General features: G+C 43.2%; 2 protein-coding genes across 2 annotated transcripts in view; both read left to right on the top strand.

The window, feature by feature from the left end:
- The window catches only part of LOC308292628 (E3 ubiquitin-protein ligase RNF170), a 484,996-nt gene that overhangs the window by 358,457 nt on the left and 101,957 nt on the right, over nucleotides 1-24,582 (top strand). The gene's annotated exons all lie outside the window — the stretch shown is intronic.
- ralgps2 (Ral GEF with PH domain and SH3 binding motif 2) overlaps nucleotides 3,053-24,582 on the top strand; it is a gene marked incomplete at both ends in the record, with an annotated part of 92,085 nt that continues 70,555 nt past the window's right edge. The window contains 4 exon segments of the mRNA XM_080722712.1: nucleotides 3,053-3,106; nucleotides 4,073-4,180; nucleotides 7,566-7,616; nucleotides 23,564-23,647. Coding sequence (XP_080578838.1) covers nucleotides 3,053-3,106; nucleotides 4,073-4,180; nucleotides 7,566-7,616; nucleotides 23,564-23,647 — 297 coding nt within the window.

Below are 24,582 nucleotides of genomic sequence, written 5' to 3'. Positions count from 1 at the left end.
CTCAGTAACACTTTTAGAGAAAAATAGAAAACGGCAGCAAACCTCAGCAAGAGAGACAAAATGTAATAAAAATAAAAGAAGACAAAATTCAAACTAAATGTTTAAAACAACACTTGAAGGGTAAAACGAGTTAAGCAATCAGAGCTGACCTAAGCACATATCCTTAAGAAAAATACTTAACATTCAGATCTGTTTTTAAAAGTGATTTAAAAGAGGACTTCCTCTACAGGGGAAGAAAAAGAAACGATACAGTCTATAGACTAGTAAGACACCTCAGGGTGACATGCGACCTCAGGGTGACATCGCCCTTTAGGGTGAGGTCGCGCCAATTCTTGGCCCTCTGGCCAGTGATGTATATGGTTACTCATATATGGAGACCCCTGCATGATAGTCAACAATTATGTTATGTTATGTCAAAACATGCCCATATATGGACATATATATATATATATATGGGCATAAGGGGGCAGGTACCCTAACAGGGCATCATCTGGGAATGCCCATACTGTATATGGACATTTTATTTATTTTATCCTTTATTATATATCCATATACATATACAGACTTAATATTAACGTTTTCGGACTGGGATTGATGACATCAGAAATCTCCATATATGGGCATAAAATGGATTTTGTTTCTGGGAATGACCATATATGGACTTTTTATTTTATTTTAATCCTTTATTAATAATAATATGTATCCATATACATACAATATATTTTATGCCCATCATGGAGATCCCTATCTGGACCAGCCACACAGATACATGGTGATTCATATCTGAACCAGCCACACAGATATGGGCCATGCCTTTGCCATCTGGCCAGTGATATATATATCAATGACATCAGGGATACCCATAGAATATCCAGGGTTTGATCTTTGATGAGGTGATGTCACGTGACATCACTTCCTGTACGGAAAGACACGTGACATCACTTCCTGTACTGAAAGACGGACGGACGGACGGACAGACAGACAAGCTACGACATTTCTTATGGTATACTGCGACCTTCGGTCGCAATAAATCGAGGAAAGACAGAACAGGAATATATGTAACAATTTAACCACTTAAATCCTAAACTTGGTTGACCAGAGTCCCTCATGGCTCTATACTAGTGAATTTTCTTTTTTTGCTCTGCATTAAATATCTTCACTGAAAATGGCCAATCTACAAGCTCACAATGCGCCATGTAGATCTGCTATTCAGCTTGTAGATCTGCTTTTTTTTTTTTAAGATTTGTTTTTGGGCTTTTTTGCCTTTATTTGATAGGATAGTAGGCTGACAGGAAATGGGGAGAGAGATGGGGAATGACATGTGGCAAAGATCGTCCGGATCGGGAATCGAACCGGCGACGCCAGCAGGCATCATAGCCTTGTATGTGGTATGCGCCTTGACCACTAGGCCAGCGGGCGCCCCGATCTGCTATTTTCTGATGCTGGGTTTTAAGTTTGCATTTCTAAAACCCTGATCAATGTCTGGTGAGAGCATTGGAACTCTGGCCTCAAATGTTATCTCCATGATGCACACCAGGTTCATCAAGGGTGGAGGAACTTCGGAAGTGTCTATTTTAGTTCTCCAGTCTGCTACATTCATCCTTATTGCAGGGTAAGCTCCAGAGAAAGTCTTTATATAGTATTTCAAGATGTTCAGATCTTAATCATTTTTAAATACATATACATAAATAATCCAGCCCCAGAGATCTTAAAAGGTCTTAAATGTAACTTAAATTTAACTTTGAATCGATCCTGCATTATCATGCTGAGTTCATAATGGGTCAGGAGAATAGTTCTAAGGGATTATTATCCTTTATACTTGACTGCTAACCAATTACGGCAGTTAGCTGACTCTTTTGAATGCAGGCTGGTGACTGAAGGTTAATAGGTTTTATGAAATATGAAATTGCTGATTATATGCTACAGTGGCTGGAAGGATAGTCAATCTTGCCATCCAAAGACATTTATAAGTCCTACTGTGAAAGTATTTAGCTGCCGGAGGAAAAGGAGAAAGTGGTTGGTTGGATTTTGGAGCACATTCTACCAGTCAGTGTGGTCTGTAGACCAAAAATAAGCATGAGTTTTCTTTCTCTCTGTCAATTCAGCCTGGAATAGAGAGGTGCACACTGTCTGCCAGTAAAGCCGTCGTCTTGTGTGTCCAAGCATAATCTCCTCCGTGATATGGCTTGCCTTGCACTGACAACTACTTTCCCCCCAATCCACTTCACATGAGATCCCCGCTTAGCGCAGAGCCCTAAGCCCCTTCTGTGCTGTCTTCCCCTCTGCGCGCTGTGTGAGGAGAAGACGCCATGTTGTCTGAACGTCCGTACATATGCCAGGCATGGGCTTAACTGGAATACCAGCGAGGTGATTTCACTGACGTCCCCTCCGCTTGTGTTTATTTTTAATGGATTCAATGCGATGGTTATTTTTCAGAGTTGGAAGCTACTCACACACCGGATGAACTGTTTTCCACCACTTGGAGGTGCTGCTGCTACGGATTGTGTGTGTGTGTGTGTGTGTGTGTGTGTGTGTGTGTGTGTGTGTGTGTGTGTGTGTGTGTGTGTGTGTGTGTGTGTGTGTGTGTGTGTGTGTGTGTGTGTGTGTGTGTGTGTGTGTGTGTGTGTGTGTGTGTGTGTGTGTGTGTGTGTGTGTGTGTGTGTGTGTGTGTGTGTGTGTGTGTTAGACAGAGTGTGAGTGACAACATAGGCATGTTCAGATTGTCTTATCCAGATTGGAGTCAGATTTCTTTTTAGCAAGGCTGAACAGACAAAAAAATGTTTTTGAAATGTTTTCCCTGACATCTGAACACGATTCTGATCTGACCACTTACAGATAACATTTGGCTAAAGTCCTCCTCAGAATAGGGATGCAAGGGTTCAAGTTGTTCATTTAAAAGAACACAAATATTTGGATGTTGCGACTCTTGCCTACTACATTAACCTTTAATTATGTGTGTTTTTGATTGTGTTTGTCCACAGAGGGCTGGGCGGGCTTTGCTGTAGCTGAGGATGATGAGTGGTGTGCTGCACTAGAGCTAGATGGTGGTGGAATGATGGACCTCCCTAATGGCAGGGCAATCATCACCAACCCTGCTGTCTCTGAGGTGAGATCATGACATTTTAATTGTCGTACAAATAATTTGCGATTTACGATTGGAACATATGAATTACAAAAACACATTACGTTTTGTTTTGCATTTAGGCTTCGTAATCAAAGGTTCCACAGGGCAGATATGACGAATAAATGAAATATACAAAGAAATTACTGACGTATTTAACACTTTCAATGCTTTATATATAATTCATTATTAAGCCACGATTGTATTCATGTTGTGGAATTCACTATGTTGTAATATCGATCAAGATGTTTTCTTTCACACAGAAAATAAAATGTGTTGCCGTGGCTGCCCGTCGCTTATATACGGGCCGGTGAAAAAAAGTATTTCTCGAAGATCGACGTGATCTCAAGAGATAAAGCCATTTTGCTGCAGAGCAATGCATTGAAGCCAACGGAGATTATTCACTTCCTGATGACATCATCGCCCAAAGGATCGCGGGAGATTGAGTTTTCTTTCACCCGCGGGTCCCAGTGCTAGTGTTATTTAATATAAAACAATCCTGACTTTTATCGGGAAAAGCACTCAGCGGCTGGGTTTGAAATCCCGACTTTTGTCAGGAAAAGCACTTAATGTGTTAATAATAAATGAAACGAATGTAATAGCCAATCTACAAGCTCGTATCTGCAGCACGTTGTGAGCTTGTAGATGATCTGCTATTATTATATATTTTTTAAATGTTTGAACATTTATCGACATGGAAATGATTATGACGATATTGCTAAAATAATTGCAATTATGTCAAATATTTGCCTTTAGGCAATCATGTAATAATTGTGACATGCCTTAACTGACCACACGCAACGTTATTCATATATATCCTCTATTTACAGTAACAGTATGTGTCATCCACTGGTTATAAGTATTTATATTAGACTGTGGGATCTTAACTGGTGTGCGTTCGTGTTTGTGTGTGTGTGCGCGCGTGCTTGTGTGTTCCTTTCTTTCCTCCAGAAGAGCAGCAGCTCGGAGTCTCTGAGCGATAAAGGATCTTCAGAACTGAAGAAGAGTTTTGACGCCGTAGTGTTTGACGTCCTGAAGGTCACCCCGGAAGAATATGCAGTAAGTTCTGAACGAGAGAAAGGGGGGGGGGGGGGAGAGAGAAGCTAGAGCCAGAGAGGATAAACGGAAAAAAGAGGGAATGAACGCCCTACTTGATCATACAAAAGCATCAAAAGTGACGCGTTTTGAGCTTGCAGCTCTGCCACTTTTTGCTACTTTTGAATTTGAACTCTGAAAAGTAAGGGACTGCCCATTAAGTCCGACATGTCATCAGTCCGACGTTAGGGTTAGCATTCACCAGGTTAGCATTCACCAGCGTCGGACTAATGGGACGTCGGAACATGAGACGTCAGAACAATGACACGGCACTGAAAAGTAACAGTTTTGGACATATGAGGTTTCCATCTCACTGAGGTGATATCTAACTATTCATTTACGGCATGTCTGTCCGCATGCTGAAATCACTGATACCAAATGGTGGCGCCACCATGGTAACAGCCGCATGCTGAAACAACGCCCAAATAATATCTGTCTGACATGATGAGACAAGTTACCAAATTTGGAGATGACTGGCATCACTGACTGACATCACTACTGTGCCCAAATTTGGAGATGACATCATAGACTGGCCTGGACATGGAACACCATATGGGCATAAAAGAGAGCCAGACAGACAGAGATAAGAGATCTCCATATAATGTATAGGGCAGGCATGAAAGGAACACAGACAGACAGGCGGATACAACGGGTATTGCACAACTGGACGTCAATGACTATTCTGCCCAACGGGCACCGGTCTGGGTTCTCCAGCATTACTTCTGACTCCTCAGGGACATTCAATCATATACTGTGCACATCCCAGTGCACAGGACTAGTATGTATGTGTATATATATATATATATATATCTCAATTATATACGTATGTGTGTGTCTTTTGACAGTGTAAATACGATTCTTGTTTTGAAAAGTGAACCCCTCGCAATCACCGAAAGCGAGAGATGTAATGCGTACCGCCCGGAGGAAACAGAGGCGAGATGAAGGGATGACGGGGCAGAAAAAAAGCGGGTCAGAGTTTGGATCAGTAATAACTAGCCCTTACCCGTTCAAAGATATGAGCTCCGAAATGATGTGCAGTGTGTGGATTATGGGATGTGCACTGTGCACACAATATATGAGGGATGGAAAGTAACTTTAACTGGTGCTTGCATGCTAATATGTAGGAGCAATTGTAGCATCAATGTAAATACCCGTTCCATTTAACGGCTACAGAGATACTGTGTACCGATCTGCATGATTTTGGACAACATCTGTAACAGGGCCAGAACCCGCCTGCCCGCCTGCACACACACACACTCCCCCCCCCCCCCCCCCCCCCCCCCGTGTGTGTGTGTGTGTGTGTGTGTGTGGGTTTGTGTGTGATTGTGCATGGCCTGAACAACAGCGCCCCTCCCTTAACATGTGTGGTCACAAAAGGTACTGTAGACTAAATAGATATAGATACACCATAAAAATGCTATTATACAGCATACGATTTGTGAAAGTGACAAACGGGCTTCACAGTTATGTCAGGTGTGTTCATATGCTGATGGTGATGCGATTTCAGATCAATTGCTCCAGCCACCGAGGAGAAACGCTGAGACAGACAGACAGACACTCAGACATCTCCAAAATTATATGTTAGATTGATGGCACTGACTTGGCAGCGCCAAGGCAGACACTGATAGAGATCCCCCGGCTGGCTCTGTGTGAATTTCCATGATGGCACTCAAACGGTCACATTACTGTCTTTTTTTTTTTTTCTTACCGTGAGTAGTGCTGACACCCAGGACTTTAGCCGAAGGACTCCAATGAAAGTATCTTATTCTACAGTTTAGAGTTTACAGATTATAATCGATGGGTTGCGCATCACATTGCAGCTTATGACTCAACCCCAGCACTGCCTACTTTGTCCACCAGAGGGCACTCTCTATCCACTTTGTAGTAGCTTACCGCCTGACTGGAGACCCACAGGAGGACTCTGCATTTTGCAATCCCCCCCACTGAGATGTTCTGTCTGCTCGGCTCACATCTCTTCTCCCCACATGACGGAACACTTTAGATGAGTCATTCATTTTTAAAGGTGACCAGCAGCAGTGTGATCAGCACATTGGCAAACCTTTTTGATTGCCGTTTCTGGACTCGTCTCCTATCTTAAAGGAACAAACATCCTGCATCTATATATCTTGTTGAAATACCTTGAAAAGGAACATATTATTTTATGTTGTGTTATTTAAATTTTTCGCGGGGGAATTGATGCTTTATTCATTCCAAAAAATAGTGAAAATGGTCAATCTATTGGCTATTTTGTATGAAACCGTCGTGTGGATAAGTATAAAATAATGTGTAAGTGCTTAATCAATTATTCAAAAAAGTAATCAATAGAATAATCACTAAGTAAATAATTGATAGTTGCAGCCTTAGTTAAAAGACTCTCCAAATAGATTTGTTTACAGCAGAGCATCTGAGTGGGGGAAATGGAGCTCCAGGGGTCTGTTGTCACACTCGATATCCGCTTATCTTGATCCCACCCCCCACACACCACGCGTGCTACGTCACTCACCTTTTTGCCCGCTCAGCATCCGCCCCCAAAAAAATGGTATTTGCTGCGTGTCCGAAACACTTCCCTCTTTTTGCACAAATGTATTCCCATCAGTGTAGAGAGCCTAGATGGACAGCAACTATGATGCACCATCCAAGTTTTCCTTTTTATGCAGGCGTTGTCTTTTTTAATGAGACAGGCAATATTAAATCCTGTGGGTTAGTGATTAATCACCAGGTTCAAGAGAGCGGGGACTCGCATAGCGAGTGTGGTTCAGCCAAACTCGTCACTTGGCGTTTCAAATTGTGTTCTTTGATTGGCTGGTGATAGATCCTAAACGTAACTGACACAGGGAATTTATAAACAACATACTGTGTGCATTACGGAGAAATTTGAATGAAATCTTGATCAGAGACGCGCGCTGTGCACTTTTATTTTTGCTGTGTTGATGATTTCTTTGTCTGTCTGTGCATGCTCAAACAGCCGCTCCGACTGGAACGACATAGAGCCCTCCGAGTTCGCATCTACCTTTTTATGAACCCACTCCCCGCCACGCCACGCCACGCCACACGACACGCTGCTAACATGCTCTGGTCTACCCTGCCATGTAGGAGGCAGCATTGAATTGAGAAGGCGGACTGACCTTTTCAAGTCACCACAACTCTCCTGACATTGAATGGACATTTATAATCTACATGATCCCCAACCGACATTCATCTTGTTGAACTTTAATTGTCTGGGAGCTCCTGTGTCCTGCATAATGTGACGGTTTTATGGCTATTTTGGGCACGGTGATGAATGCTAAATAGTCAATGTGACCCCACCTGAACAGTGGTCCTAACAGATGTTGGCTTTTGTCTCCCACAGGGCCAGATCACTCTCATGGATACTCCCGTGTTCAAAGCCATTCAGCCCGAGGTGAGCAGACACAGAAGTGTGTGTGTGTGTGTGTGTGTGTGTGTGTGTGTGTGTGTGACGCCAGACAACTAAAAAGAAGGGATCAAAAGAGACAAGGTGTCTACGTATTTACACATAGCATATCCAGACATTAATTATGTACAGGAGGTTTAGAAATAAGGTGCATAAGCATAGCAACTGGTATACACTGCAAGAAGAGTACCAGTGCGTTTTGCGGGAGATTAAGATGCAGAGTAATTGACATGGTCGTTTTTGCTGATGGCATCACAAACCAAGCATGGTTGTCAAGTCACCTGGCAACGGTTCTATTTAGCTTTGTTTGGGGAAGCTGGGAGGTGGGCTGGTGATTATATAAATGTCTCAACCATGTACTTTCACCACAGCTCTGCAGAAGTCATTACACTTTGTGGTTTCTTCCTTTTTTGTAAAAGCGTTTTATTGTTTTCATTTCAAGTTACCACTGAACAAACCCATTCATGAACTATTTACCCACGTCTTTCTCTCTCTCTCGCACGCACGCACGATCTCACAAGCTTCTCACAATCACCTTGTCATTGGCCCCCAGTGAGAGTTCATGTACTGTCTCTTCCGGTCTGCTAAGCAGGCTCTGACAGCAGTCATGGGGAACCTGTGTTTAGGGTTGGCCACCGTGGGCTTATAAAAGCAGCGCTACGAACCACAGCGCGATGTGATGGCGGCGGTGGTGGTGGTGATGCTTTTGCACAGCAACGCGCTCGGTCAGCTCCTGCAGCCGGCTGTAAACCCTGCAACTCTGCTGCCACTTATCACTTATTAGTTACCAATTACCATTAACGCGTTTAGACCTGAGACACCCTTCTACAAAACAGTTTTCTGAAAAATATGTCAGTGGTTCTCAATTTTGTTAATAAACCCGAAGATTATATCTGTATTGTCTCCAACCTCCATCTCAAAGGGAGGGACCCCCAGAAGCAAAGATTTGAGTTGACTTTAAAAATATATCCACAAGTTTCCAAAGTCCCGTTGTGCATTGCGCAGAAGGTGTGCGGCAGTTCCGGCGTCGCAGCCGAGTGTGATCTACAAGCTCACAGCGGTTTCATCTGCGACGCGACGTGAGCTTGTATGTCAGCTGTTCTCCAGATGTGTCCCACACATAATGCCACAGTAAATTCTCGCGGAAACAGGTGGATACATTGAAATATTTGCAAGATCTACAAGCTCGTAGCGAGGCAACAAGTGACGCGCTATGAGCTTTTATATCTGCTATTGAATAGCCAAAGTATAGACTAATGCTTTTTAGCTCAAATCTAAAACGACACATGCTTTCCCGGTCCTAACTGGTTAAGTATCGTTACTCTCTGGCATGGCATGTCCTCAGATGTTGCCCAGAACCAGTTATTTATTCGGTTTTAAACAACAGTGACCCCCGGGCCGGTGTGCCTTCCGAGTGCTTTAAATTGATGTTTACAATGCCTTTTAAAAATGTTTGTTGCATGTGAGTAATGGAAAAGCAAACGGCGATCAAATCGCTTAATGGCTTTCGTTTGGTGCTTCCATGAAGCCGTCTGGGCTCCGTCCACAACCCAGAGACATCGTAGAGACGTTCCTGAGGGATTTATAAATGTTTAACGCGCGGCCGTGTTCCGTTTTCTTTTTTGCTGTATGACTGGCTGTCTTGACTCGACTGCACCGAGCTGGGTTTTCTCTAAGCACACGCAATGATCTCACACTTCATTTGAGAGCTAATGTAGCATTTTGGGGAAGAAGGATGGAATGGTTCAGGATGGCGCGGGGCGTCACATGAGAGGAAGAGAGGGCGAGGCAGGAGAGATGCGGTTTTTAAAGTCGTTTGAGAGGATTAAAAGAAAAGTGAGTGAGATGCTTATTTGGAGGGCCGGGGGTTGAAGCGGACAGTGTGACGATGACGGGAGAAGGTACGTAGGTGTGTTGGTGGGCTCATTGGAGAACAGAGATTAGAGCAGTGGTTCCCAAACATTTTAGCCTGGGACCCAAATTAGATGTTTGCCCGGGACCCAACCTAGTGAAAATGGCACTTCTACAAGCTCACAGTGAGCTTGTAGATTTTCACTACTTTATTAAACATTTGTGTTCTAATTTATGGAATTTCTTTGATTATTCTTTGATTTCTTCATGAAATAATAAAAAAAAAAAACATTGAATTTGTTTTTTAATTCATGAAAATCTTTGTGTTTTTTCACTTTTTTGAAAAAGTTTTGAAATTATAATTAATAACAAAATGTAGGAAACAAAAAATAAGGGACCCATAAAAATGTGTCCGCGACCCACAAATGGGTCCTGACAGTGTCACTGTTAAGGGGAGACCTTGACATTTTAAAGTTTGAGAAACACTGGGTTAGAGCACCCCATTGGCCCATGTACTGTATGTATGTGTGAGGGGGTGGCTGATGAGGGGATGAAGGCTGCGGAGGTCCGGAGGAGGATGAGAGAGAGAGAGAGAGAGAGCCGTATATGCAGCATGACCCAGCGGGTTTGTCCCTCCTGGCATGGACAGAGGGGCTCTTCCTGTTCTCACTGTGCTTTTGTCTCACCGAAGAGAAGGAAAAAAAAAAAAGCTGCAAACCTCTGACTGAACTGACCTCAATGGGAGTTTTCCACTGCTGTCAGCCACCAGTCCCGACCCCCCCAACCCTTGCACACAGTATGGGAAAAACACGTGTGTGCGTGTGTGTGTGTGTGTGCGCGCGCGCGTGTGTGTGTGTGTGTGTGTGCGTGCGTGCGTGTGTCCCTGTTGAATTATTCTGTCTCTTTGACTGAAAAGGAAAATATTGAAACGCACGTCGTCTGGATGTTTGACTGGTATGGTAACATAGAGCCTCTTTTGTACCTTTCTTATCGTTTTTACAAACCAGAGATTCTCAACTTGGGTCCTCCTGCGCGCGCGGGAGGGGAGGGGACGGGAGGGGAGGGGAGGGGAGGGGAGGGGACGGGAGGGGAGGGGAGGGGAGGGGACGGGAGGGGAGGGGAGGGGGGACCCAAAAGTAATCCTAGATTTCTAATCTACCAGGCGGCGGTTAATGGCATTCACCTGGGGGCTCCGACTCAGTCCCTCATTAGACAGCTAGGATGAAAACCAGCAGTACTCCGGGGGGCCCCCAGGACCGGAGTTGACAACCATTACTTTAAACAAAGCTCCGTTTCATTGGTGTGTAATGTACACAAACCCACTGAGAATGTCCCCAAGACGCCGGGCTTGCCAGTAAGCGAAAGGCCAGCAATTGTTTTTTCGGGGGGGCTCATTAGTAAAATTGACATATCATCATGGAAAGATATTTGGTATTGGCACCGTAATTTTGTTTCAGTCGAGGGGGGAAAACCTCAGCAGGCAAATGGTTTTCCATGATGTGATGTTCTGTAATACCGAGGTGGTGTTACTGTAATGTGGATGAGAACAGGTCAGCCCCTGGGTCACATATCTCAATTAGAGCCCCATACATTTGCCTACGTCTTGACGTGACCAGATGCTCATAAAGTGACATATTTTGACATTTTGCATAATAACAACGAACAAAACCCCATGATCAGATTTTCCGACGGATCGCTGCCAAGCACTCCTTGTCTGCGGTCACTTGTGGTAGAAATGTACTTTACTGCATGCTTCACAAATGTCCTTCCAACGGACTTTAACCAGCCTAAGCCCGCCTTTCAGTCGTATTAGTGTATAATGGAGATGTTGTCATGTGCGGGGCTTAAATAAAAGTTTTCTGAATCGGCGAGGCTATTATGTTTTCAGTTCCTTTTACGGCTATTGGTATTTTGTTATGCTCCCTAAGCTGCCGTAACGTCCTTTCTTAACTCATTCTGTGCCAATGACGGCTTATGACGTTTTTTTCCAATAGCCCTGTGTGCCAATGACGGCTTATGACGGTTTTTGTGTTTTTTAAGATGTCAAAATGACCTGAGATCAGAGAGATGCTTTTCTCTGTTTGTGTGTTCGCTCCCTCGTTTAGCTGATTGAGAAAATGTGTGTTCATGTGTGTCCATTCTAGTGGATGGACACTTTTTTTCATTCAAACAGCAAAATTATTTAAAAAAAAATCATTTTTTTTCATTGCATAGTAAAGAAAAACATACAAAATCTCGGCACAGCTACCTTGGAGCCATTTTGGCATCTGGCACAGAATGAGATTAACAACCCCCACTAACTTATTTTAATGTTGAAACAACCGTAAAGTAGTTATGATCTGACCCGACCAGTTGTATTTGTTTTTTTTTAGTCTCCGTGAATCACAGCTATTTCATCCATTTTCTGGGTCTCGTCTCGGCGACAACGCGCCCTACGTCACACGCACAGCTCCACCGACGCTTCCTTACATGCATCTGTGTGTATACGGCCATGCATCTGTGTGTATACGGCCATGCACGTCTGTGAAGTCTGGCGTGAGCCCCTAGTGATTTCCCCCGGGCATGATTGCACTTGTGCTTTGGAGTTGGACAGAGGATCTCATTAACCCATTTAGGCTTTTAGGATTATTGAATGCTTGTATATCTGCTATTGAAAAATAGCAGATATACAAGCTTGTAGCGCGGCACCGAGTGCCGCGCTGCAAGCTTGTAGATCTGCTATTTTTGAAAAGTCGTGAAAATGTGTGGAAATCTTTGAATATATATATATATATATATATATATATTAGAGATGTTACCGATCAATCGGCAATGGATCAGATCGGGACGATCAAAGCGTGATCGGCGATAATCGGTGGTTTAGATCAAAAGGTAAATTCACCGATCCGATCCGATCGGTGCATCCGATCAACAGGGGACATCCTGTGTTCAGTATGCCCACTTGAGGCCATTTTGGGGTATTGATTTCCACAGTGCTGAAGGAATAATTAGTTACTGCTATGATAATAAATACATAGTAATGCTGGTAAATAACTATAAGGCAAATATATAAATGAATTCATGAGTGAATTAATTAATTAAAGTTAAAACATTAACATTTAGAAAATATAAATAATAACTTGATCGGATCGGTGATTGATCGGTATCGGGTGATCAAACTTTTGTGATTGGTGCTCGGTGATCGGTTCCAAAAAACCTGATCGGACCATCCCTAATATATATATATATATATATATATATATATGTCTTTTTTAAGTGAACGTTTGTACTAAAATTTTGCTTCTGGGTGGTCCCTGGAACTAAATATTTTGAGATGCGGGTCCGTGGCCAAATACATATCATTTTGGGGGTCCTTCACATGAAAAGGTTTGAGAACCACTGCCATAGTAGTGTCTCAAGAACAGACTAACCGAGCTCCATTTAAGTGAAAAGGACCTTTCTTTGACGATGGCTGGCCAGACTGCTGACATAGAAACAAGGGTTTTTCAAAAAATCTTAGAAGGATTCAAAAGACACTTATAGAATCGGGTCAAAATTCTAATTTTTACGAATTTTCAAAAAATAGCAGATCTACAAGCTCGCAGCGCGGCACTCGGTGCCGCGCTGTGAGCTTGTATATCTGCTATTTTTCATTAGTTAAAGCATAAAATAATGATACACAAAATGTGTAACCGTTCTAAATGGGTTAAGTGAAGTGTTCCAGCAAGAGACACGGAGCAGATGGATGGACGACAGCCTGAACGTTCCTGGCCAAACCCCCTCCGGGCAGGAGGAGAGATAGTTCACTGTCACTCCAATGATAAAAGAACACTGGGGGGAAAACTGCAGATGGACAGGGAAGCCTCTCGCCTCTCTGTGAGAATATATGCGGGTGGCTGACAGCAGTGGAAACTCCCATTATTTATCCTTTTACCTAATAATAATAAGGTTTTTTCCCCCCCCTCGCATGTAAAGCGCCTTTGAGTACTTAGAAAAGTGCTGTATAAATCTGAGGTATTATTATTTAGTCTGGCCAACTCCTTGTGCACAGTCGGGAGGAGGATTGTCTAGTTTCATTATCCCTTCCTCTCCTCTCAGTTTGGCGGGTGTTTCTAAAGTTGAGGGGAGCTCCTCTGGCCAAGAAGTATTGTGGACTTATTAATCCTTCTGTTCTCTTATTAATCCTTCCGTTCTCTTGCCTCTTCTTCTGTGCATACGTAATTGGAAGACACAGGCGGTACTGGGGAGAGGTTGAATGGGCTCGATGGAGTTATTGTCCAGTGATCGTAAAAGTGAATGTCGTGAATCTGCCCAAGTCCGCAGGAAGGACGGTGAGGTTTTACAACAGTATCTGTGTTCTCTCCCTTGCCTTCTAGAATCACATTTATGGGGAAAAGGAATACTGGAGATCCGTAGAGGGCCGGTTATTCTAAAAGCGAGTGGAGCTGCAATGCCAGTAAGCCCATCCACTCCCTTAGGGCAGTGGTTCTCAACCTTTTCAGGCCGCAACCCCCCAAATAATCAACTGGGGACCCCCCTACCCTGACAAACTTTTGGAATTGTAGGATCTGGTCTTACATTAGTTTGACTCCATCTGTTCCATTGTGAAAATGGCATTTACCGTAGATCTGCTATTTTCACAATTTGGACAATGTTTGACCAGAGGTACCTAACAGTCTTAAGTCAAAATTTGTCACTTAAGAAATGTGCAGATACCATAGACTTATACAGTATGTTGGTCTGTTTACTGTTGAGTGAGAAAACAGTGTTAACATTATCTCATACCCCGCCTTTTGAAAATACCTTCGAAGTCCCAGATGCCTCCGTCTCCATAGACTTCCATGTAATTCATAGTGCACTGATCATGTCATGTCCATGCCTAGATCATGCACCACGTGTGTGCACATTGCTCACAGCTTTCAAACCAAAAAATTCGAATGGAAATCCGTTTCAGGCATTCATGAACTAGCAGCCATTATGTTTTCTTAAAATGTAAACAAACATGGCTGCCATGTGTGAAAGATGGGATTGCTATGGGGGTTAAACATGCAATTTCGCGATTGCTATCATGCCTACTACATTTTTTGGGGGTTTTTTTCTTAAAAAACTGGAAATTCTCGGGATTATCGGGCCTGGCAGGGAGGGACATTAGCATATTCTCGGGACTATCGGGCCTAGCAGTGAATGAGTAAAGCTAAAGATCTGGGGACCCCCCGAACTTTTTTTGGGAACTACTGCCTTAGGGCATAATTAATATCTGACTCTCTCGCTCTCTCTCTAGCCCCTCCCCAAATGTAGTATGATGGAGATAATCTTGACAGCGATCTATTGAGCAGAGATCCTGTTGTGATTTGTCGTATCCTGTGTTCCTTTTCGGACTACAGGTAAGATGGATGATCACTGCAGCAGTTATTTCCTTGGTCTTAACCCGGTAATCTCTGGCACAGAGCAACATATAATCTACCCCCTGTAACCCCCACTCCTGCTGAATCTCTTACAAGGAACGTTGGCTGCCGCTCTGGAAAATGTAAAGCTATTAAAAGAGGGAACAGATTCATAGAGGGTTGGAGAGGAGAAGTAGAGGGACCTGTAGAGTTGCCCAAAAACATGGAACCCAAGCCATTTTCTTTCATCTGAATTTACAAGGCGAAGCTTTACTTTTAAGGTAGTTCCTAGCCGAGGGTCTGTTTCTACTTAGAAAGAATGAAATAGATTGGAATGGCCCATCACCACAGTGTGGACGGCTGGACGCAGCAGCTGACAGCAGAGACGGATGGAACGGAGCAGCTGAAAAACGGGAGAGATGGACGGAAGGGAAGATTTGGAAGAAGAGGGCCAGTGGAGCCTGGTTGCGCTTGAACGAGAGAAACAATAATTTACATGATTCCTTTTCCAAGAATATCAATCTCTTCCTTTTGTCTTTGCTGCGACTCTCCTGCCGGCTCTCTTTCTCTCGGGGGACTATTTCTTTCTAACTTTGTAATGGCACACGATGCTGATGGTTCACAGCTGCTTGTTTTTGAAACAACTGGGGTGGGGGGGGGGGGGATTGGGGAGAGCAGAGAGGGAGGCAGAAATCTTTGGCTTTTGTTTTCTAACCCACAGTCATGACAACAGCCAGGGAAGTAAATTTGTGGCTTTGAGTTGGCAGTCGTGGTTATGGGGCATAGGCATCGGATTGCCTTTTACGTACCGCGGAGAAATATGCCAGTTCCTCTGATGTGTGAGCACCCACCGTCCATGCAAAGGCCCGCAGCCCCCGCAGCAGACTAAACCTCTCTGTTGGAACATGGGGATCATCCATAGCTAGAACATGACGCATTCCCTCTCACACACAGCCCTGGCTCACCTGCGCACTTAATGAAATCCAGCATTGGTCACAAGCAGTTCAATATGTCACCCGGTGTTCTATGTTGTGCAATGACGGGGCACACAAAACTTCCATGTGAAAGAAATTACACAGAGTTTCTCAGTCGAACCGACCTGCGTGGGATAAAAATCGGTGCTGTGTCTAAGTGCATGTGTACACATCTCATCTACTATTACATTTTTCTTAGAGCCGCATCCCACTTCCACGCCCATTTCGCCTCCACTTCAACTCATAGCCAGAGCAGATGTCGGTAGAGTGTAGGGAATCAGAGCAGATGTCGGTAGAGTGTAGGGAATAAAACCGCCCATAACTCTATCATTGGCCCACCGTTGCCATGGTGACCGCCGTCCATTGGCTCGTATTCCCAGCTATGGGACCGGCGGATCCAATTTCAACCGAGGGGGGCGTAGCCACAACACACACACACACACACACACACACACACACACACACACACACACACACACACACACACACACACACACACACACAAATAGCTAATAGTTAGCTCACAACTTTCCACTTTTCTCTTTCACCTCAATCGCAGTAACATCCGTATACCACGTCATCGCATCACCAATACGTTTTATTTATTATTATTATTTTTATTTTTTTTTCCAATTTTTTTTTCTCAAACATTTTTTTTTTCTCAAATTTTTTTTCCCTCAAAATTCTTTATTTCTCAAAAAAAAAAACTCAAATTTTTTTTTCTCAAAAAAATTTTTTTTCTCAATTTTTTTTTCTCAAAAATTTTTTTTTCTCAAATTTTTTTTTCTCAATTTTTTTTTTCTCAAAATTTTTTTTTCTCAATTTTTTTTCTCAAAAAATTTTTTTTTCTCAAAAAACTTTTTTTTTCTCAAAAAAATTTATTTTCTCAAACAAACCATCAGATCATGGCCACCCTGTACCTCAGGCATTTGTTTTCGACGAATATTTACTCCTATAGACGCAACGCGACGACCTAGAGGGGAGGCCGGCACAGCCGGCCGACCTTCTAGTCTTAAGACATTGTTCGTCTAGTTTATTTTACCATCCGTGCCATATGTTCTGTGTTGTCTCTGTGTGCGTGTGTGTGTGTGTGTGTGTTACATGTATTACAGCTCCTGGAAATGTAATTTTATCCTCGGTATATGAAAGGAGTTAAGGGAGGCTGTCACTCACTCCTGTAGAGACTGCCAGAGAATGTAGTGCTGTGTGACTGAAGGAGGGATGTATTTCATAACCCGCAGTGATTTGGAGACACGTATACGAGACGATAAAATAAAAATTGAGAAATGGGAAGCTCCTCATATTGAGCAAAATATACAGTATATCAATGCTATTCAACATTTCAGAATTTAAAAGCATAACAGCTTAAAATAGGAACACTAAACAACTGACAATTGCATATAGAACAACTATAGATATCCGGTACCATGTGTAAATGTGTCGATAATTTGTTTGATATTGATCTCTCTTCCCCCTTGCCCCCTCTTCTTCTTCTTCCCTTTCTATTATGGAAATGACTAAAAGCTTGCACAAAAACAAATTTGACCCACTTTTTTTTTTACACCTGTAAAGTGATGTGACCTTAAATTCGGATTCTATAGTTTTTCCTCAGACAGCAATCAGAGGAATTCTAGTAGTTTGAAACGCGTTGCATGTTTGTGTTCCTCTTGAATTCTGCACCGTTGAAAATGTGGTTAAAATGAGCTTCCTTTTTGTCTATTTTTGTTGTTCTATTGAGACAGTTTTGAAGGCCTTCACTCACTGTTTTTGTAGAGACAAAATCATATCTGCGGCGGCGATGTTTTTTTTTTTTTTTTTTTGTAAATGAATGTTCTATCTTATACAAAAAGTAGCTGATCTACAAGCTCACAGCATTATGATGCAACACATTAAAAAAAATAATAGTAATTTGCAGTTTGCACCCCAAAATAGGGATGCCAGGTTGAAAGTAGTTAAAGGGGGGAACCACCATTTTCAATATTGAACTATGTCATTAATATACCTTTGAGTGTTGCCTAGAACTGGATGATTGATTTTGGGGTTTGCATTGCAAAGTACACCGTGATGATGTAATCACAGAAGGGGGGGGGGTTCTTATTTACACATAATTCAAAGGTATATTAATGACATAGTTCAATATTGAAAATGGGTAGTTCTCCCCTTTAAGTCTCTCTGTGGGTTTTATAAACTTTAACCAATGAAAAGTACTAACAATTGGAACACAGGTTCATCTTCCCATTTCCTGAACAGTAGTAGTTTTGGACATGGCTTTCTGCCTGACAGCAACAATATATACAGTACAGTTATAGGCCTTTAGAATGACATACCACACAGCACACACACTGACACACAGCCATCATGACGTGGACTTGGGGGTCAGTAGTATTAGTAATATTGGATTTAAAACCAATCGGTCCTGACCTGCAGACAGTAGCACTATGTGCCAAACAGTGTTCAGACAATTAGTTTAGTCTCCCAGCACCCACAGGAAGCCAAGTAGTCAACTGGCATACATCGTTGTACCCTGAAGATTTTCCATTACATTGATTGATTGTCAACTTCAGTAAATCTCACTCTCCTCCGCATTCTCTCTCCTCTCTCCTCTTTCTCTCTGTCACACGCTCTGACTCGCCTTGTGTCTGTCTACTGCTTCTTCCTGTTTTCCACCCCGTTGCTCATCTTCATTATTCATCCTTTGTTGTCCTGCGTTCCTCTTTGTTGTCCCTACTGTTTCCAGGGATCTCGGCGCTCCAACTTTCCACTGATAATGTGGCCAAATGGCTGTGGTATTTCACATTAGATCACCCCAATTTGTTCTGTGGGCTGGGATGCAGCTGGTTAGCTTACTAAGCATTTAACCGTGACAGTTTAATACCGTGCCGTATATGCATTGGTCAGGGATTCCCAATCTGTGGTGCGTGCGCCCCCCTGGGGAGCGCAAGTCGGATGCCTTCAGGGGGTGTGTGATATTAATAGTACTTTGACCATTCACCAAACATATACTTCACTCAGTAGGTCAGTTCACCTTTTATTTTCAAACCATGTGATAAAAATAATGTGCAGTTGAAGTAAAGTCTCTACAGAGTTACAAAGCTGGTTTAGGTTCCCAGCAGCCAGCTGAGCTTGTAACGGACTCGTAGAGCTCGAAAGCGGCCAGTGGTGTAAAGTCGTAAATACGTACTGTACAGGCCTAGAATTATTGACTGCTTTAAGCAGTGAAAAATAGCAGATATACAAGCTCACGGTGCCGCGCGGCGAGCTTGTAGATCTGCTATTTTTCAGTAGTTAAAGCATAAAATAATGATACACAATAATGTGTACCCGTTTTGAATGGGTTAAGTACTGTACTTAAGTAACATTTTGAGGTTCTTTTACTTTGCTAAAGTGTGTCCAATTTTCAATACTTTATACTTCTACTCCACTACTGTACATCTCAGAGACACATATTGTACGTTGTAGATTTTGATTATTATTACAAAACATACATTAACCACTTAAGCCCTATTTAATCTTTGCCTATTTGATAATAGTGGAGCTCACAATGCGGCGATGCGTTGTGAGCTTGTAGATCTGCTATTTTCAAAAGATTTTGGTAAACATTTTAGGCATAATGAGAACTTTCTACTTTTGGTACTTTTAAGTACATTTTTAAATCCAGACTTTTACTCGTAGCAGTGTTATTTCTACATTGCCGTGTTGATACTTTTACTTAAGTAAAACAACACGGCTCACCGCGGCCGGCGTGTGTGGAGGCAACAGGCTGTGGTCGGGTGGAGCAGGCCCACGGCTCTTTTACTCTAGCAGTTCAACTCCTCTCCTCCCTGGAGACGCAGCATCAAAGCTCTTCTCCGTAAACACCCCGTCACTGTCACTTATTGTGTCTTCTGTGTCTTCTGCAAACAAATGCAGTCTGTCTTTTTTTAATGCCTACGGCATTGCAGTGAGACTAACAAGTCAGAGAACATAATGGAAATAAAGCATCAAGCGGCCTCTTGGAGATGTCGCGGATGAGCTCCCTTGTGCTTTGACACAAAGCGGGGGTAATTGCTGTAGGTTATTTTAAGAGGATTGTGTTGCGGGAACCAGAACTCTGAAGTGACACCGCAATTGTTTTCCTTTTTGTCAGGATATTTGGTGCAGCAGCGATTCGAGGAATGGTGGCTAGATGAATGGGTGCCGTTGTTTGATGTAGGTGACTTTTCTCTCTATAAAGACAGACATGTCTGATTTTTTGGCCCGTGTTGCCAAACCCTGATGTTTGGGGGGCGGTGGAGCTGGTGTGGTCAGCGCAAAGCCATGTTGATAGACAGAGAGACAGCGGACAGTCTGTGTGCCACTCTCTCTCTCTCTTCAGGCCTAGCATCTCCCTGGGTGGCCCAGGTAGTGAAATAAGGCAGAGACTAGACACGCATCAATACAGCCTTGACGCTGACAGACAGACAAACAATCATGAGAGTGGAGAACGCATCAATACAGCCTTGACGCTGACAGACAGACAAACAATCATGAGAGTGGAGATGCTCATCGGAGGCAGGGGATGAAAGGACGGACACGAGAGTGATTGGCAGGACCGCAGCCAGGGCGAGACGCTTATTTAAAGAGGAGTGATGCAAAAATAAACCAGGAGGGTGTATTTAATATCACTGACGCAGGCAAGAGCCTCTTACCTGCAGGTAGGGCTGCAGATGTGAGCTCACAGGGCACCCGGTTAGTGCGTCCACCAATGGGTACAGCCCTACTGGCTTTATGAGTTAATAATAATAACCACTAGACCAGTGGTTCTCAACCTTTTCAGGCCGCGATCCTCCAAATAATCATATTTGAAACTGGGGACCCCCCACCCTGACAAGTACTTGGAATGTAGGAGTTGGCATTACATTTAGTTTGATTGGGGGTTTGATTTGTGCAAATGAAGTCTGTGTTGAACATAAACCTTAGCATTTTGTTCTTTGACATAAATTTCATCCATTTTAATTCGGCAAGTTTGCCAACTAGGAAGGAATCATACGTTTTTTATTTATGTTATTGAATAACATAAGCCTTATTATGATATTGGTATGATTTGTTTGATTTGTTTTCTACTGAGCTTCTTTTTTTTGAGCGGTGGTCACAACGCTCCTATACGTGGCCGTGTGTGTGGGTCTGTCTGTCTGTTTGTCTGTTTGTCTGTCTGTCTGTCTGTCTGTCTGTCTGTCTGTCTCCGGGTATGTAGCCTGCAGTAACCTTTTCTGACCACACATGTTAAGGGAGGGGCGCTGTTGTTCAGGATAGGCCAGGCATAGGCCAGGCACACTCACACACAAACACACACAGGGGGCACACACACACACACACACACACACACACACAGGGGGCACACACACACACACACACACACACACACACACACACACACACACACACACACACCACCGCTCAGTTCACACGAGTGTGATTTTTTTTTTACTATCCAAAACCAAATGCAAGAATTCCATTGGAACTCTGTGGTGGGAACCAATTGCGGGAGTAACCTCTGGGTTGGCCTACAGCAAGACGTCATCCCTGTAGCACTCACTCTTTATTAGGTCCAGACTGTCCTGGTCCTGGCATCCAACCTGCTTTATGATCCCATCTGTCTCTGTTGTACAAATGTAACGGAAATTACTTAAAACCATTACTTTAAGACTTGAGGCTGATTCTAAAAATGTCTTCGATATCCTAATGGTTTTCTGATAAACGTATGTTTCTATGATCAGTGGTGCTCAGACTTTTTAACGTCATGGGCCCCTAGAATTATATGTATTTGACCAAGGACCCCCCACATCTCAAAATATATATATATTTTCCCAGGGACCCAGAGAAAGAAAGATTTGAGTTACAAATGTTCATGATTTTTTTTCAAAAATAGCAGATAATCAAGCTCATAGCAAGGCACTCTGTGCGCTATGAGCGCGTGGTCTTCCAATTTTCCGAACCTCCAGCAAAGCTTCCATTGGGACAGGTCGACACTTTAACACTGTCCTCCTCTTCCCCTCCTGTCCTTGCCTCATCCTCGTTGTCGGCCAAACTCCAGACCCGGAGGTATCGACCGGCTTGGTTCGCCCACGCTCCTGATGTCTCATCTTAACATCTGCGTTCGATATGCAGGCTTCCTCACCCCTGCCGCTTCACCCGTGCAAGTGTGCACCGCACACACACAGACACACACACACACACACACACACACACACACACACACACACACACACACACACTCGGTACAGCCAGGGCGGGATCCCGTTGCATGAGGTTGTCCTAACTTGGTCTGGGCTTGGGGAGTCGTGAACAGTTTGTGGAGGCTTCCAGACATTCGGTCTCATAGGGGATATTTTGTGTGTGTGTGCAGGGGAAAGGGGGATACTGCCTGATTCAGTTGTTCATGCTGTAGCCTGAGTCGGCTGGGCTGGCAGGGCGGAGGAGAGAGGGGCCTTGCACAACATTTTCCTACTGTTACATCAGCACCCATGGGCTCAGCACGGCATAATGTCACGAAAGGGGGGTCCGGGTTCCCCCTAGCAGCGTCTGTGTGGTCCGTCCTCGCTGGGTTCACTTGATGAAAGCGGCTGAGGCCCAGCTGGGTCTAGCCTGGTACTTTGCTAGCCAGTACCGAGTACCATTGGGTGTCGTTATGAGGTTCCGCCAATTCTTACAAATAAATTGTGTTATGAATTATGTCTCTATTACAGAGTTTATGATCCTTATTCCAGTAGCGTTTACATTCGTTCTGAATAACTCTTATCTTCACCCAATTGTAAAATAAACGTTTGTTTCCACAGAAAATGTACTTGTCCAGACATTCTTTTATTTCTTTCTTTGTTTGTTTGTAGTTCCATAGATGCAATATTTCATTGTCAAAACATGGATGGACTGCGTATTTGCTATTGCGTCCCTGTAAACACTAGGGCTAAGTTTCACAATAGCAAATGCGCGGTGATGCTAATCTTACATCCTGGTTTATTACTTCATTGTATGATGGTATCGCTCAGCGGAAATGGGCAGTGCCAGTCTGCAAGCTATTGCGTTTTTATTCTATTTGGAAAAAAGTTTGTCTATAATATAAACCTAGGGACACCAAAGTTAAAAAGCCTTTTATATTGTTTTTGTATTTTCTTACTTGACTACGTTTTGACGAGAATGGACTAAGTCAGTGGAGCCCAGTGTGACAAAACACCAGCGGGATTCTTTAAAAGCACAGTTTAGTCCATTGCACACATGAATTGCTAAAGAATTGGCCTCAGCTGCTGAATAATGAGTATAGCAAGCTCCAATGCCGAGGCACCTCGAGATCCTGAATGGAATTGATGCTATGGCTTTTATCCGAATAACCCCAAAGATCTGACTGGATGTTTTTACCAGCCGCACATCACATTAATGCCATCAACATTTCAGTCTCGCTCTCTCTATTTGTTTTTGCTCCGCCATTTTCCTTCTTTCATCTCCCATTCTTCTCGCTATGTTGTAGAACAAAGCAACATTTAAGCGTTTAATGCAATCCATATCAATGAGATGTGGATGTACAGAGGATGAATGCAATCTTGTGGATTTAAAAAATAAAGAAATACAACTCATTATGCCCCAGCTCGCTGTCTGCATGGGCCTGGCCTCCTCCTGTTTAACCTGTGTGTGAAAATAATCCACGCTCTCTGTTAAATTCATTTAGCACAATGTTGCTGACGGTTGCAAAAGGCTGCAGAGTGCATTTCTGACCGCTTCCGTTCTTGTCTTTCAGGAGCTGTCGAGCTGTGGCTGGAACAAGAAGGAGAAGCACAGCTCTGCCCCCAACGCTGTGGCCTTCACTCGCAGGTTCAACCAGGTAAGGAACGCACGCACCTCTCCTAAACCCATTCAGAATGGGTACACATTATGGTGTGTTATTATTTTATGCTTTAACTACTGAAAAATAGCAGATATACAAGCTCACAGCGCGGCACCGAGTGCCGCGCTGCGAGCGTGTAGATCTGCTATTTTTGAACATTTTTGAAGATTAGAATTTTGATTCTATAAGTGTCTTTTGAATCCTTCTTTTTTTTTTTGGAAAACCTATGTTTCTATGTCAGCAATCTGGCCAGCCATCATCAAAGAAAAAGGTCCTTTTCACTTAACTGGAGCTCAGTTAGTCTGTTCTTGAGAGACTACTGTGTCAGTGGTTCTCAAACCTTTTCATGTGAAGGACCCCCAAAATGATATTTATTTGGCCACGGACCCGCATCTCAAAATATCTAGTTCCAGGGACCACCCAGAAGCAAAATTTGAGTTCCAAACGTTCGCTTTAAAAATACATATATTCAAAGATTTGCACACATTTTTACAACTTTTTCAAAAATAGCAGATCTACAAGCTCGCAGCGCGGCACTCGTTGCCGCGCTGTGAGCTTGTATATCTGCTATTTTTCACTGGTTAAAGCATTCAATAATTCTAGGCCTAAATGGGTTAAACTCTGCTGGTGTTCATTTCCAATTAGGGATGGGAAGATATCATATGAATATTTCACATCACGATTATTGTGACCAAAGAAATCGCGATTTACGATATTATCGCAATAATCAAAATATCCTCAACATCCACTATCCTGGGGCTGTACATTTGCCAAAAAATAGCAGATCTACAAGCTTAACGCGCCCAACACGTCGCGGCGCGTTGTGAGCTTATAGATCGGCTATTTTTGGCAAAGAGATTTGGTAGAGTGAAAAAAAGACTATATCAAGTATGTATATTATAAGCACATTTTACCAATAGAGGGTTTAAATG

This window comes from Nannobrachium achirus (genome assembly GCF_963921795.1).
Source record: "Nannobrachium achirus genome assembly, chromosome: 1".
Classification (NCBI taxonomy): domain Eukaryota; kingdom Metazoa; phylum Chordata; class Actinopteri; order Myctophiformes; family Myctophidae; genus Nannobrachium; species Nannobrachium achirus.
The sequence above is the reverse complement of the archived record's forward strand: the minus strand, read 5'-3'. Positions and strand labels throughout refer to the sequence as shown.